Below are 15,853 nucleotides of genomic sequence, written 5' to 3'. Positions count from 1 at the left end.
CGAAGGCACCTGGAGAGAAGGCACAAACAGCTATGGCAAGAACACCTGAGGAAAAGAAGCACCCCTCAAAAGACAAGCAGTGGAGAACAACCGTGGCAGCCGTCACAGGGGGCTTCTGCTGCTCCACGTTCCCATGGTATTGTTCGTGGCTGGGGGGGAGGAAGAATGGATACACTTTTAAACAATTTAAAGATACAACCATCTAAACTTTCAAACAATTTAAAAATACAACCATCTAAACTTTCAAACAATTTAAAAATACAACCATCTATCATTTTCAAAAAAATTTAAAAAAAGGGCAAAAAAACTTGCCCTCCGTAAAACATTCTTGGCAAATGCTTTCGACTTGGTTTGTCTTCCGCTGGCTCAAGGGTCCATCTGACCACAGATGCCTGGTCTGCAAAGCACGGTCAGGGCAGCTACAGCATGGGTCTCAGCAGGCTCCCACTTCGGGCCGCAATCCAACCTTCATTCCCCGCGGTGACAATGGCAGACTTGCCCTCCATAACGGATTCCCGTTAAAGGATTTAAAGTTAATTCATTTCAAATACACAGCAGGGCCTCGAAAGTCCGCCTCCTGTATTGTTATTTTTGATCACTACCTCGGGGCGGGCGTGCATGCCTACCTGCTGCCCTCCTTGGATGTGTAGTGGTAGCCGTTTCTCAGGCTCCACACCGGATTCCATCCCTCATTTCCCGGCCATTACCCGGGGTCACAAATGACAGACTTGCCCGCCTCCATATGATTCTCGTGAAAGGAATGTGGTGTCATCTTTGCCCGCCATAACTGGTTCTCGTTAAAGGATTTAAAGTACATTCATTTCAAATACACAGCAGGGCCTCGAAAGTCCTCCTCCTGTATTGTTATTTTTGGTCACTACCTCGGGGCGGGCGGGCGTGCATGCCTGCCCGCTGCCCTCCTTGGATGTGTAGTGGTAGCCGTTGCTCAGGCTCCACACCGGATTCAAACCTCTCATTCCCCGGCCATTACCCGGGGTCACAATGGCAGACTTGCCCGCCTCCACAGGATTCTCATTGTAGCGGTACTGAACAAGTACACAGCAAGTAGAAAATGTAAATTAAAAACAAAACGTAAGCTTTTTAACAATGCCATGGAAAGTTGAGAAGGAAGTCACACATTACCTGACATCACTGAGTGAGGAAGAGCAATCACGCCATGTTGCGCAGTAGTCCAGCATGGCCGTCACTACACAAACAGCTGTTTGCGGTGCGTTACACAGTGAGTTTGGTGTGTCAGTGTGAAGCAGTACTCTAATTACACTCCCTGTTTGATGTATACACATGCAAGATGTTTGAAAGCACGTTAGGCCTGCAATTTAGCATTCAATGTGATTTCTGCCCTTAAAACGCTGCTTTGCGTCACATCCAGATTTTTCACCGGGACTTTTGGCATGTATCCCACTCCGCCATGCCCCCCTCCAGGTGTTAGACCCCTTGAAACATCTTTTCCATCACTTTTGTGGCCAGCATAATTTTTTCTATTTTTCAAAGTTCGCCTCCCCATTGAAGTCTATTGCGGTTCGCGAATTTTTCCGCGAACCGAACCTTCTGCGGAAGTTCGCGAACCCGGTTCGCGAACCGAAAATCGGAGGTTCGCGACATCTCTAATGATGCGGTGAAATCGAAAATCTTTATTCTTTTAATCCAACATCATGGCGTGCAGATAAAAGCTCACGCGTATCGGAGCAAATGGCTCCTTAATCATAGCTTACAACTACATGTATTGCACAGATTATATAGGTGAGTAGGCACACCCATGGGTGTTACTCTTAGTCTTAAGGCTGCTTTTACATTAAGACATTACAGGCACACGTTAGTGCAGCCTGTAACGCAGCCCCACCGCACAGCAATGAAAAATCAATGGGCTGTTCACAGTGCCCACATTGCGTTACATTGTAACGCAGCACATCCGTAGAGAGTGCTGCATGCTGTGCGTTATGCGCGGCTAAGCCGCGTTAGACTGTGCGCACATGCTCAGTAGTGTTGGGGAGGAGTGGAGAGCGGCCAGGCACATGGCTAATTAATATTCACTGCACGGTGTGACGTGCAGTGTTTATTTGCTGGAGCAGCCGCTCTGTGCGGCGATTGGCCGGTCGGGACCACGTGATGCCGCATGCAAGAGTACGCATCACTGCATCATGGACGCCAGAGTGAGCTGCACAACGCGGCTCACTCTGACGTCCACATCAGAGAGCACCAGGCGTTGCGTTAGGGGCACGTTATGTGCCCTATAACGTCCCCTAAACGCAATGTCCTGGTGTGTAAGTAGCCTAAAAGTACATACATACATCTCCTAAAACAGTGTGAACCAATACAATATATATCAATAAAAATGGACACATATTGATGTAACCATAAAACACATAGAAAAACAGCACCACATATTAAATGCATCTAAATATACAGAAATATATAGAAAACTAATAGGTTATTATCTGCCCTATGTTCTGGTAACAGAAGAATCATACACCTGACAACATGTGTAAACATTCCTGTTGGTCTCCACGCATCCCCCATGTGTGTAGAACACCAGAGATCGAATAGAGACCAGAAAGAAGGGCCTGCATGCACCAACAATCCCATCATCCATCATAAAACATGCACCAAAGGGGAGAAGGTGCAGGAGGGCAGGCCGCAAGCATCAGAAGGTAGCTGATCCTACACTGTCCTTGAATGTTATCTTTCTAGCATTGAGCTTTCACAAACTCAAATATTTCTTCTTTCAAGGGTTTGTCTTTTGCACCATCATACTATTTTCATGTCTTCAGCACTATGCTGGACATTAACAAGTTTGTAAGGAATTTGATGGTCAAGAAACACTTCCTCTTTCTGCCGCCCTGGAGACTGGGCAGATTCCCCCATTCCGGGAAGTCTTTACCATATTAGTGAAGAAACCAGGCCTGGATTTACATCACATGATCCTATAGGCACAGATCTCCTGGCACCATAGACTTTGTCCTCCATGAACTTACAAACCCCCACCGAGCTGCACCGCAAGAGTGCTGGCTGGCCCAGCTGTCACTTCTCCCTTACTTCCCTTTCCTGGCGTAGTTAGTTACGGGTGCCATTTAGTATTAGGTAGCCAGAGGTTCTCCCAGTATTAAGTAGCTAGAGGTGACCCAAAGTATTAGGTAGCTAGAGGTTCCCCAAGTTGAAGGTAGATCTCATCAGTGGAATGCTGAGAGTCAGGTGACTGAGGTGAGTAGCCTTTCATTTAAACTCGACTTGGGCCTCTGCACAGGGAAGAAGAGAGAGAGGCACTCAGGGAGGGGAGTGAGCCGCCTTTCCATCATCAGGGGCCTGTAGGCACGTGCCTACAGCGCCTTATGGTAAATCCAGCCCTGGAAGAAGCGGACCGCTGCACGGGGATGGGGGCATGTGACGACGCGAACGTGAGCGACGGGAGGGTACAGCAGCCGGGATGGTGGGTGAGGGAGGGTAAAATGCATACCTACTGCTCTTTTGCAGCTGGCGTTAGAGGCTTCCGTCTTTTTCCACGGCATGTGACTACACATATGACATGTAGACACAGCGGAAGAAGAGGGAGCCTATACTGCCGGCTGCTACAGAACATTAGGTATGTATTTGCGGTGAAACTTGAGTGAAAACTGATCCAATCAATCATTGATCAGATCCGTTTTCACTTCCATTCTGCAGTGTGCACAGAGCCATCCGAATCCGGTGAAGCGGAGACCGGATCCGCTTACTGGATCAGTTTAGCTCAAAAACGCAATGTGAACTGGGCCTTAGGGTAACACCCATGGGTGTGCCTACTCACCTATATAATCTGTGCAATACATGTAGTTGTTAGCTATAATTAAGGAGCCATTTGCTCTGATATGCGTGAGCTTTTATCTGTATGCCATGAAATTGGATTAAAAGAATAACGATTTTCTATTTCATCGTATCATCTGGTGCAGCAGGATATTCTTCTGTTTGCAATGGAAGGGATCACTGTAAGAAGAAAATGGTGAGCTTCTAAGAGAAACTGACGGTGAGGTTAGTATGTAATATTCATGTGCAGCTACGTCATGTGTTTATTTTAAATAATTTTACTCGCTTCAGGTTCCCTTTAAGGCTGATTCACACTACAACAGTTTTTTAAGCACTAGAGGTTTTAAAAGCTCTTGCTATGCTAATGTAATGCTATGGGGGAATTTTACAAAATCACATCACTCTAGTGTGAACACACACATAGGATAACATTAGCAAGAGCTTTTAAAATCACAAAGCGCTTAGGCCTTGTTCACATTGCGTTCCTCTCGCGTTAGCATTTGCGTTGAACTTTTTGTTAAGCAATTATTTTTTTTATTCCCGCTTGGGTGGGCGTTTTCCATAGCAGTAAGCAAGCACATCATACTGCTGAGCAGCGCATATGATGGGAACAGCACAAGGGCTATCTATGCCCTTCTGCAGTTCTTGCGTGTCGCACATCATACGCATTACCAAATGCGCACGGAAGCGCGTATGATGTGAACGAGGTCTTAGCTGGGCCTATTTTTAACATTCAGTCTAAAGGAACCAGTAAGCACACTTATCTAGCATCACCCAATCCCCGTTGGCTTTGGATAGCTGAGACTTTAGCAGCAATGTGTATTGAAAATATGTGGGCCACATCAATTGTGACTGGCAATCCATCACTCTATTCAAGTGAATGAAACTGCACATTGCAATGTAGATTTGTAATGGAATGAACAAAGCATTTATTTTCATTAATCTGGCTGCCTTGTTATAGTTTTATAAAATTAGTGAAACCTTTTTAAAAAAGTAGAGAGCAAAAATAATTGTGTTTTTTTGTTCCCCACTTCTTTACAAAAAGGCCAAGAGGTACAATTTGCAGCTGCACTCTAACATCCTTTTGATTTTAGGATTTAAACAATCCCAGAATTATTTCATACATAGTTATATGTCAATATTTACATTAATGTTTGCTTTATTAACCGCAATACTGCTTTGGTCTCTGATGCAGTAGAAGTGATTTTTTTCCCTCCTTCCTCCACTTGAGTCGCAGTTCTCTCCTCCTAGTTTCTCAACGTCATATGATCCAATAGTGAATTGGTTGTAATAGAATTACATGCAGGGACTAGACGAAAGCAGAAATCCCTGTATTTGTGCGAAGAAGGCTGCACAGCGGATGGCGTGGAAGGCAGCGCTGGCCGAGGATAGACAGGAGGAGGCAGTGATTTGTCGCCCATAGAGGAGAACAAGGCGCAGCCAGGGAGACATCAGCTGCTTCTGCCTTTGGATCTGCGCTCCCGTATAACTGTCTATTCCTGCTTCGCTTGGAGAAGGTCCGCCATATTCTGCCTTACCACGCCCGGGGAGCAGAGCCATTGAAAAAAGGCTGGCCGTGGTGGCAATGATTGCGGGCAGACGCCGCCTGTGCTAGCAGACACAATCCAGTGTGGATGCGTGCAGGAAGGAGGGAGACATTTTTTAAGAAGCGCAGCTATCTATACGGGGAGAGGCGAGCAGGAGAAGGCGCTGCTCTGTGCTGAGGGGGAAGGGCAGGCGCTCATCAGCCTGACTAGGCGGAATAGCAGCAAGGCACATTGGGCTGCTGTGCCCATTACTGAGCAGCGCTCTCCCCTTGCTTGCCATGGATGTCACCATGTTGTTTGCTGCATGCTCCTGAGAGGAGGCGGGGTTGGAGCAGGCGAGTGACAGCAGCAGCTCGGGCGTTAGGTGTCCCCTGTACACGGGCAGCACCACCCATCCCATCAGCTGGCTGCCGGGGGCACTTCAGTGCCTGGCTCCTCTGCACGCTGTGGAGCGCCCATCTCTCTTCGTATTACGCCTGTGCATCCAGCAGTTTAGTGTTTTTGCACTGCGGTTCCCCCCCTTTGGGTTGCAGCAGCAGGGTGGGGGTCTGTCTCTACTCTCCACTAGTCAGGAGACATGACTCTGGAGTCCATCATGGCGTGCTGCCTCAGCGAGGAGGCCAAGGAAGCCCGGAGGATCAACGATGAAATCGAGAGGCAGCTGCGCCGGGATAAGAGAGACGCCCGGCGGGAGCTCAAGCTGCTGCTGCTTGGTAAGTGTTTGGCGCTACTGGGGGGTTACTGGGTGTCCTCCTGTCCTGCCAGGGCCTCTTCCTGCACATGTGTGTATGTGTGTGCGCCCCCCTCCTCCCCTTCATGTGTGTCTGTCCATTCATCCGCACAGCCCCATAGAGATCCAGCTACAGTACACCGTGTACCCGAGCAGTCACTGTGCTCTATGTACAAAGGAATGCAGGAGAATAATACCATGCATGCACTCTGGCCATCTCCTTTCTCTGCTGCTGCTGCTGCAGCCATTGCTCAAATGTCTTTATTCTGCATGCTGGCAATGCCATACACTGATTTCTACAGGTAGCCTTTTCCATGTTTGTACAGCTTTTACATGGACTCCAATGCCATATAGATTTGTGTTTTTCAGATAATGCAGCCAGATTGCTATATTTAGCTTAGCATTTCCTTCATGCTGTGACATAGAGCCCAAATGAATGTGTTGGGCATATAGGCCACACTAGAGGTAGGATGCTCTGTATATTTCAGGATGTCTGCATAATCCATAAGATGCACACACCCCATCCATCCATCCATCTACACTGCTTATTTACATATGGCAATGCTCATTTTTTTTTAATCTTTATATTGCCTAATAATCCAACATAACATAAATTACAATATGCTACAAACCAAGCGTGTGTCCATGAATCCATAAGATCTGATACAATTAGCAAAGGAATATCAATAAATGATCTACTCCTGTGATTATTTCAATTCTTCTGGCATCCCTGACTGCATTTGTGGAAATAAAGTAGGAGGCATATTATGAGGCCTGATATTTTTCCCATTCAGTTGGATGGCTTGTGTAATGTGTGCTGTATATGAATGTTGGATGACAGTCTTGTCTATATGTATCAATACTTAGGATCCACAGTGACACTGGTACCCAAAATATAATGGCTTCAAATTGATCATATTTTGTGTGTGGCCGTGTAGGTTATATGAATTGTGTATACGTACATGCATTTATGGGTGTAATGTGTGGTTCATATCCTGGATGTGAGGTTTTCATTCTATCACACATTCCATCTTACCAGTGTGAAATCGGAGCCTGTATCTATCACACCATCTCTATCATATATTATTTAACAGTTCATTACTTAAATGCCTATTTTATGTGTTGGTAAACATTTGTTAGCACCGTACTGTTCAAAGGATTTACAAGAACAAGTGAAATTTCATTACCATTTTTATGGATTGGTTTCGTAACGTGTAGGTGTGCTGTAATGCCAAAGATGGATGGTCTGAAGTAGCCACTGTTGTATGTAGAAAATGGGGTTTTGCATACTCTACAAATTGATTTTTTTTTTTCTGCTGTCTTGTGTAGAGCTTAGAGCCCAGTGCCTATTGCTTTCATTTCTAAGGGGGGCTTTTTATAAAGAAATCATTTTTTGCATAGGCAGGTTAACCACATAAAGGTTGCATATGTTGGCATGGGGTGCCCGATTGTGTGGTCTGCAATGTTTCCTTAGTGGCTAAGAATGCATTTTATTTTGTAGGCGAATCCAAGGTAGGATTAACATAGTGTGCTGAATGTTTTTAAGCAACCACAGTGCAGTCAACCAAAGGATAGTTGGAACTTCTATGCTTTAATCTGTACGCTTTCACCAGTATCGTAAAGCAGACCTGGCATCCTCTGCAATTGCAATAATTCTGTGTGGTTGGTATGTAGTTGATACTGGATTGTATGTATTTCTAGTAATACACAGATTTGAGTTTGTTGTTGGTGATAATGATTAGGTTATTGTTGTAAACTTCGTCCACAGTTTGGAATCCAGCATCTTCTAGCTTGATTAACTTGGTGTGGCATTGCTTGGCCTTCGTGGTAAACCTGGGACAAAGTGAAGGCCAACTCAACCCAAAGATAGGACAGTGAAAATCCTCAAAGCAATCATGCTGATTACAGTAAATTAAGTGTATTTTAAAGTGTACCCGAAACAGGGGAACAAGAGGATTTTTACTTACCTGGGGCTTCTTCCAACTCCCGGTAGTCTGTCAGGTTCCTCAGTGGCCTTTGGGTCCCCTCTGTTGGGACGTTTTTAGCCAAATTAACATCTGCAATTGGCTGAGTTATCGGCTACTGCATATATGGTCATGGCTGGGAGCTTCTTTCCCCCCCCCCCCCCCCCCCCCAGAAAGCTCCAGCCACGGTGCATGGCTGAGTAGGAGTGCGGCCAGGACAGCACATGCACACTAGCCCAAGATTAAGCTGTACCACAGACTCTTTAGTTTGGCGGACTGCTGCGCAACTGAGGGGACACTGAGGGACCTGAATGATACGGGGGGGGGGCTAAAAGAAGTTCCTAGTAAGTCATCTTGTCCCGCCTACCTATTATTCAGCCGCCGTGAGATTTGGGAGCAGGGTAATGCAGATAAAGGCTTACCCTGCTCCTGCACAAGTCCTGGCGGCCATCCCTTCTTCCTATCACTGGTTTGCTATAAAGGATAACCGAGGTGATATGACATATGCAGGGCTGTGGAGTCGGTACAAAAATCCTCCGACTCCTCAGTTTAGGATTCCACCGACTCCTCGACTCCGACTCCTCTAATTTGCATATTACAATCTTGTTAATTGAAAGTATGTAACATGAAATTCGTCTCTTAACTGCCAACGCTTAGGAATTTTAAGACAACTGAAGTGAGAAGAATATGGAGACTGCCATATTTATTCCCTTTAGTCATAGACTAAAACTAGTCCTTGGTAAGAGTACTTGTAAAAGGTACAGGCCGGAACAAAGAACATCTATTAGGCACTAGGCAATGTAACTGTGGGTACATGTAAGAGTGATGTGCAGGTACTCTGCAGGGGAATAAGGAGATTCTTCCTCTTACACATTCTTCATGCACAATCTGAACCAGGTTTATGGGTGATAGAGTTGGGCGAACAGTTCGGCTGTGTTAGCCGAACTGCAGCCGAACTGCAGCCGAACTGTTCGGCTGCCCAACCTGTCATTTTGCTGTGGCTCTTACTACTTCCGGGTCGCAATGACCCGGAGTAGTACATCTGCGCTGGCCCGGCGGAGCGCGTCCTAGATTGCGCTCCCGTTGCCGGGCACTCTCTGCGCATTTGTGTGACGTCATGAGTGACGTCACACACATGCACAGAGAGTGCCCGGCAACGGGAGCGCAATCTAGGACGCGCTCCGCCGGGCCAGCGCAGACGTACTACTCCGGGTCATTGCGACCCGGAAGTAGTAAGAGCCACAGCAAAATGACAGGTTGGGCAGCCGAACAGTTCAGCTGCAGTTCGGCTAACACAGCCGAACTGTTCGCCCAACTCTAGTGATAGACAACGCCTCTGTGTTCAATGTGCACAACATTCTCAGAGGATTCCCTGCAGCTCTGTGGAGAGTGCATATGTAGAGTATAGTACTACTGTGTAACAAAGTAAACCTGAGACAGATGAAATTAAACTTTTATACATACCTGGGGCTTCCTCCAGCCCCCTTCAGGCTAATCATAATCAGTCCCTCGCTGTCCTCCGCCATCTGGATCTCCTGCTATGAGTCCAGGTACTTGAGCCAGTCTGGCATAGTGTGCATGCACACACTCCGCCGCCTGGGAGCGTACTACACCTGCACAGCACTATTGTGCAGGTGCAGAACGCTCCTGGCTGTGGAAGCGGCATGCGGCCGGACTGCGCTGCATGGCTGAATTACCAGGACTCATAGCAGAAGATCCAGGTGGTGGAGGAGAACAGCGAGGGACTGATTAGCCTGAAGGGGGCTGGAAGAAGCCCCAGGTATGTATAAAACTTTTCTTTTCATCCGTCTCAGGTACCATTTAATTCGTAGTCACCAAACCAAATTTTAACAACATATCAAATTATTTGATTTCATGAGCAAAGAGTGCGTACATTTGCATAAATCAGAATCAACGCAGAATTATTTCCATCTCATTGACCATCTCTATTAGTGACACAGCTACACATCAGGCTTTATACTTACTGCATAGATGTTATTTAGTATATATAAGAGATTCCTGTGTACACATCATATATACAGTCACAATCAGATGTGTATATCTGACTTTAAAAATACAGGGACTGCTTTATTGAAGCAGCACAAGTAACTGATGTTGATTGGTTTTATTTCATTTTTGTGGATTAAGCACAGCTATTACTGTATGTACAAATTATTTATGATGACTATTATCTGAGAAATAGAAAATGTTATCATATTTTCTATTTTAATTAGTTTAAATTCATTCTGAGTCGGTGCATTTTTTTTCCGACTCCAGGCACCCAAAATTGCTCCGACTCCACAGCCCTGGACATAACATAGACGTGCAGTGTTCTCCCCAGACTTTTATTCTCCAGTCAAGTGGCATAAAAAAGTAGCCGGGTGGAGCACGACAGGAGAATGCAGGGCCGGGGCAGCTCTGCTTACAGCATAGTAGGAGGATTAAGAGGCAAGCCAATGACAGCCGGGTGGTCACCCAAATCAGCTGGGTGGAGCACCCGGCTGAAAGAGCCTGGGGAGAACACTGATGTGTATGTACAGTGCCAAGTGCTCTAATAACTATGCTGTTTTTTTTTTTTTCTCTGCTTGAAAGTGTTAGAAATCGGGTATGCACATGACAGTTTATGTCCGGGTTGGGACTGGGTCAGACTACAGCATGTCCCTCACTGATAAGGAATTACTACCATAAAACCCTTTCCTAGCAGGAAAAGGCTTATGAGAGCAGGAAAGAGATATGAAGGGTCAATAGTTCATAGATTTGCACCCTGGCATATTTCAATGAATGTGTCATTGAGCAGAAACAATCAAACAGTTAAAACTTTAACCGTGGATTTAAATATAAAATAAAGCTGTGGGATATCTAAAAACAAAACAAAAAAACAAATTTAGGAGAAGCAGGATAGATACAATTGTTCATCTCATCAGTCTCTTTTCACCTCCGGTGTCCTTTTAAGGGATTATTCACACGCTTTAATGTGACGTTAAAAGTCGCAGTGCAGCATTACAAGGCAATGCAAAAAAAAAAAAAAAAAGTGGCAATGCACAGTAATGCTGCGTTACCAATCTCATACAGTACAGTAAAGCATACAGGCAATGAAAAGTATGCTTTCCTTTTTCCGGTAACGTGTGCGTTTAGAGATGTAACGCACTGCAGCAGAGCGTCACCATAAAGCGACATGCGACGCTAACGTCGTACTGTGAACATGCCTTAGGCTTATCATTGAAATGCGGTAAACTGCATTATAAGAGAACGCAGCTACGCAATGTCCCACTGTGAACATAGCCTAAATGGAGAACCCTCTGTGTAGCTGTGCACCTTCTTACAGGTTGCAGACTTCTTCTAACTCTACCTTTGTCATTCAAAGTTTTATAACTTGTATGCACTGTGAATGTTTACATGGTGTGTTCATTAAAAACATGGACACATTTAATTATTTGTGTGGTATTAGTTTAAGCAGACTGCGATTGTCTATTATTGTGACTTACATGAAGATCAAATCACATTTTATGACCAATTTGTGCAGAAATTCACATAATTCCAAAGGGTTCTCATACTTTTTATTACTACTGTACATCCAATATTGATTGGCCAATTTCATCGCTTCCATGTAGTATGAGGGCAGATTTTCAATACGTTTTGAACAGGCTGAGTAGGTTAGTGCTCATACGACATGGAAGTAGGGGTGATCTAAGAAATACAAATACTTCCAGGTTTATGCAATTATATTTGCATATACATTTGCATCTCTTTCATCATGCCTACATGGAAGTGGTAAAATTGGTCAATTGAGATTGGATGCGTGTATACACTTTAAATCTAGAGGCTGTCACTCCACTGAGAAAGCATTCAGTCTGGTGTAAAGGGTAAGCAGCACAGGACAGCTATATGGAAACAAAGGTTTACATGCTTTATTTGTAACCGTGAATTAAATTATCTAATTTCAGGCTATTGGATCCCAGCTTGGCCACATTTAAAGCTGTACCATCCCATTTCAGTGGGTAGAGATACAGTTTAAAAGGAAGTCGGGTTATGCATCTTTTATTTTCTTGATTCAGATTTCCTGTAGGCAGAGCAAATATGGCATACATGTTTATTTTCAGGCAGTGGCTGCATTGCTTTGCTTTTATGTGTATTTATCTTGGGCAGATGGTAATAAAGAACGCTGACTATTGTAGCAACTCTGGTTTGTTTCATGTAAGTTACTTCCCCTTAATGCGAAGTAGCTGCTTTCATAAAACCAGGCATAAATCAGATCCTTGTTGGAAGTCCCTCAAGATCTACTTTCACTGTTCCTGCAGTGCATGTCGGGTGAGCTCTGAGTAGGAAATTAAGCAATAAACTGCCTTTCCTATTTGCCCAGTAAGCAAATAATAATGGGCAATGCGCAACATTTTTAAAGCTGGGCAGAGACAGTCTTTGAGGTCCTGTACAAAGATTTTAATGTGTGAAGGACAAAGATTCTTCTTCTGACATACATTTTATTAGTCAGTGTCCCAGAAATTGTGATTACAAACCTGCTGTGATCTGATTATGATTTGCAGACATCAGACAAAAGCCACCTTCCTTGGGGTGTGTGTGTGTGTGTGTGTGTGTGTGTGTGTGTGTGTGTATATATATGTGTGTATATGTGTAAGCGTGTGTGTAATAAAAAAAATCAGTGGAATCACTGCAGTGTGAACAGTGCTGTGGGATTGCATTGATAGCGCAGAAAATTACATTTGATCCCTTTTTTCTAGGATCAGATTGTGGCACGTGGAAATGAGCAAACAGTGTGGTACCAAAGAATGAAAGCAAGAAACTTCTTGTCTGCTCTTGAGTAACACTGATGTATAAGATCGTTGTTAGTTTAGATGTTAAGCTGCATACACACACTAGTTGAAATTTATCCATGGCGGCTAATGACTGCCTCTGCTAAGAATCCAGCTAGTGTACAGTGGCCCTTCCCACTTACACCGCTCACTAGGAAGCAACGCATCAGTACAGCCTCGGCCCTTCAATATTGCCCGAGGGTTCGGTTGGGGATCTCCGCCAGGTATCATGCCTTGTATGGCAGGGATGGGCTCACTAGTAATCATAAGTCCGTAAGGATTTGAATTCGTAATTAAAATGAGCCTTAATTGTGCGTCTGCCTCCATCCGGCTTGAAGGAGGAAGTGTGCATAGTGAGGCTTGCAACGCATCCAATAGGACACGTGTAAGCTGTTTGGAGCGCAGGTAGGGCGGCGCAATTATGGGTAAATAACCCCTTATCCAGCCGCACAGCTGTGGCAATTAAGGCTCATCTTAATTACGAATTTGAGTCCTTACGGACTCGTGATTACTCGTGATCCCATCCCTGCTCGTATGTGTGTAGGAGGCTTTATATTTAAACATTTTATCTGGCGAAAACCTGGTGGTGGTAGCCGTAATGATTAATGTTCTATCAGATGGAATATCAAGTGGGAAGCAACAGTATAGAGTAAATGAGTATCAGTGATAAATGCACATACCTCTTAAAATTTGCAAAGTGCTAAGCACTGGGGCCCACTAGGAGCGCTTTAGCTGTGCTTACTGATCACAGGAAATTGGCAAAGCACTACTCCAGTGGATCCCTATGGGGTAGTCCCACTAGCAGTGTTGCGATCACAGAACAGTCCCAAAATGCTGCTTTCAGCATTTTGTGAGTAATCTCTGAGCGATTGCATCAGTGGCTACAGTAGCCAAATCGCAATTGCGCTGGGAATTTCCATGAAATCGCAGCGATTGCTGCAAAGTGCCAGTAGTGGGTCCCAGGGCCCTAAGATTGTATTTTACTTTTCAGCTTGATTATAGTAATTTCAGGCTCTTATCTGAACAATATCTCAGGCTTTCTCCTGGGCCAAATCAAGGTCACTATCTTGAAGTGCTCTGCTTGTTCAAGAAAGATTTATTGAAGAAGAGCCAGCTTTTTTAGCAGCAGAGCTAAAAGAGAAAGAACAAGAGTAGGCAGTGCTGCCTACAGCTTTGGCCAATTTAAATTACCCATTAAGCATTTCGGCAGGCAATGGTAAGTTGGCATAATAACATTATCAGTGTGAGATTTTTGATAGTGGCTGTGTAATTATAGTCGCACTTGCATCTGCAGGAATCTCAGATTATTCCCGCAAGCGGTGTGCCGCACAATTGTGTGTTCTGCACAGCATTTTAACTTGATTTTTGTTTTTTTCCTTACGGTAGCCATTGATTTCAATGAAAACCGTTTGTGTTGTGTGGGAAAGTAGTGCAGGTTTTTTTTTTTTTTTTTTTTTTTTTTTTTACCACAGCAGCAACACAGACTATCATTATTTGTCATTGCACACGCTTTGTTTTCTGTATGCGGCAAAACGCTGTAACTTTGCTCGAGTGTGACCCCCTGCCTTAAATTCAAACGTAGGATGGCCTGAGAATAATACTACAATGAAAAAGCAGCACGTATGTTCAGGCTACAATCACAAAACTGCTAATTTACATTTTAGCAGTTTTGTAAATTACTAAATGTAAATTTAGTAAAATTTAAATTTTAGTTAATTTAAAATTTAGTAAAATTGCCCAGTAGGACACAGGCAAGAGTGAGGCCTGGAACCCACTGAAATCCGCAAACGCAAACCGCAACCGCTAGCGTTTTGTCTGAGCGGTTCACAAGCGGATTCATGCTCGTTTTTGGTCGTGTTTTGCAACATTGTATTTTTTTGCCCAGCGTTTTGCGTTTTTATCCTTATTGGTCCTGTGAATTATTTTTCATTTTGTTAGTGTGCTGAACCGAAAAACGTTAGCAAAACTGCTCAGTTTAGGTTTTGCTGAGCGTTTCTGCTAACGTTTCAATACTTTACATTGAAGCGCTAACGCTCCCAAAATGCTGCAGGTCCTGCGTTTGCGTTTCTGAGAAACGCAAACGCTCCTGTGGAAGTTGCCCCATCCATTAACATTAGCCCAGCGTTTTGGCAAACTGCTAGCGTATCGCAGTGCTGCCAAAACGCTACCAAAAGCGCTCCTGTGGGTTCCAGCCCTTACTGTTGTTTTTTTTCCCCACTTAATATTACCACTGAATCTGATTGATTAAATCAGGCCCATGTGACATGTTCCGCATATCTGGTGGAGACTACTTTACTGCCTAGGTTTGCATGTGTTTTGCTTACAATTGGTAGACAAGCACATACATTTTAAAACAACCTTAGATCGTAAAATTGCCAGAGATTTGCCTATTTTTTGTAATTGTATTAAAATACATGACCTTTAAACAGGAAATAAATAACATCTGTGATCTCACTGCTGATTTACAGGCCTGCAAAATGTAGCAAGGGTGTGTAAAAGGCATTTCCACCTTTATGAAAATTCACACTTGTCAATCTAGAAGATAGATTTGTCTACTTGTATTTCTGTCTGAGTACTGTAATTAAAGTGACTCTGTCCTCTCTATCTGGCAGTACAGCTGAATAGTAAATAACCTCACTGCCTCAAAATGGCATACCAAGACCCTCCAGTAGTGTAGTATCGTGGAAAGGATTGGTCAGTATTTTTAGTGCACAAAATGATACAAACAAGGGTTACCACTGAGACAACCACTGATTAGTCAAGTGAGGAGATAAACCTGACCCCACTCAGTTTAAGAAGTCACTCTCTGTAGACAGAAGATGGGGGATAACGCCCCTCCACCAAGCATGGACTAAATTATAACAGATGTTTGATCAAAGGCACCAATAAAAATAACATTGTTAAAAATCATTTAAAAAGGGAGGTAGTGGTGGACTTACCTCCCCAAAGAAGACTTGATTCTGCTGATTTTGGTCAACCACTAGCTTTATTTCCATATACCTCCATGGC

At 44.3% G+C, this 15,853-nt stretch overlaps 1 protein-coding gene across 1 annotated transcript in view; it reads left to right on the top strand.

The window, feature by feature from the left end:
- Window positions 1–5,068: 5,068 nt before the first annotated feature.
- LOC137518620 (guanine nucleotide-binding protein G(q) subunit alpha) overlaps window positions 5,069–15,853 on the top strand; it is a 169,227-nt gene continuing 158,442 nt past the window's right edge. Inside the window, exon 1 of the mRNA XM_068236718.1 lies at window positions 5,069–6,055. Coding sequence (XP_068092819.1) covers window positions 5,920–6,055 — 136 coding nt within the window. The 5' untranslated portion in view covers window positions 5,069–5,919. The remainder of the gene's footprint in view (window positions 6,056–15,853) is intronic.

Source organism: Hyperolius riggenbachi, chromosome 1 (genome assembly GCF_040937935.1).
Source record: "Hyperolius riggenbachi isolate aHypRig1 chromosome 1, aHypRig1.pri, whole genome shotgun sequence".
In the NCBI taxonomy this organism is placed as follows: domain Eukaryota; kingdom Metazoa; phylum Chordata; class Amphibia; order Anura; family Hyperoliidae; genus Hyperolius; species Hyperolius riggenbachi.
The sequence above is the reverse complement of the archived record's forward strand: the minus strand, read 5'-3'. Positions and strand labels throughout refer to the sequence as shown.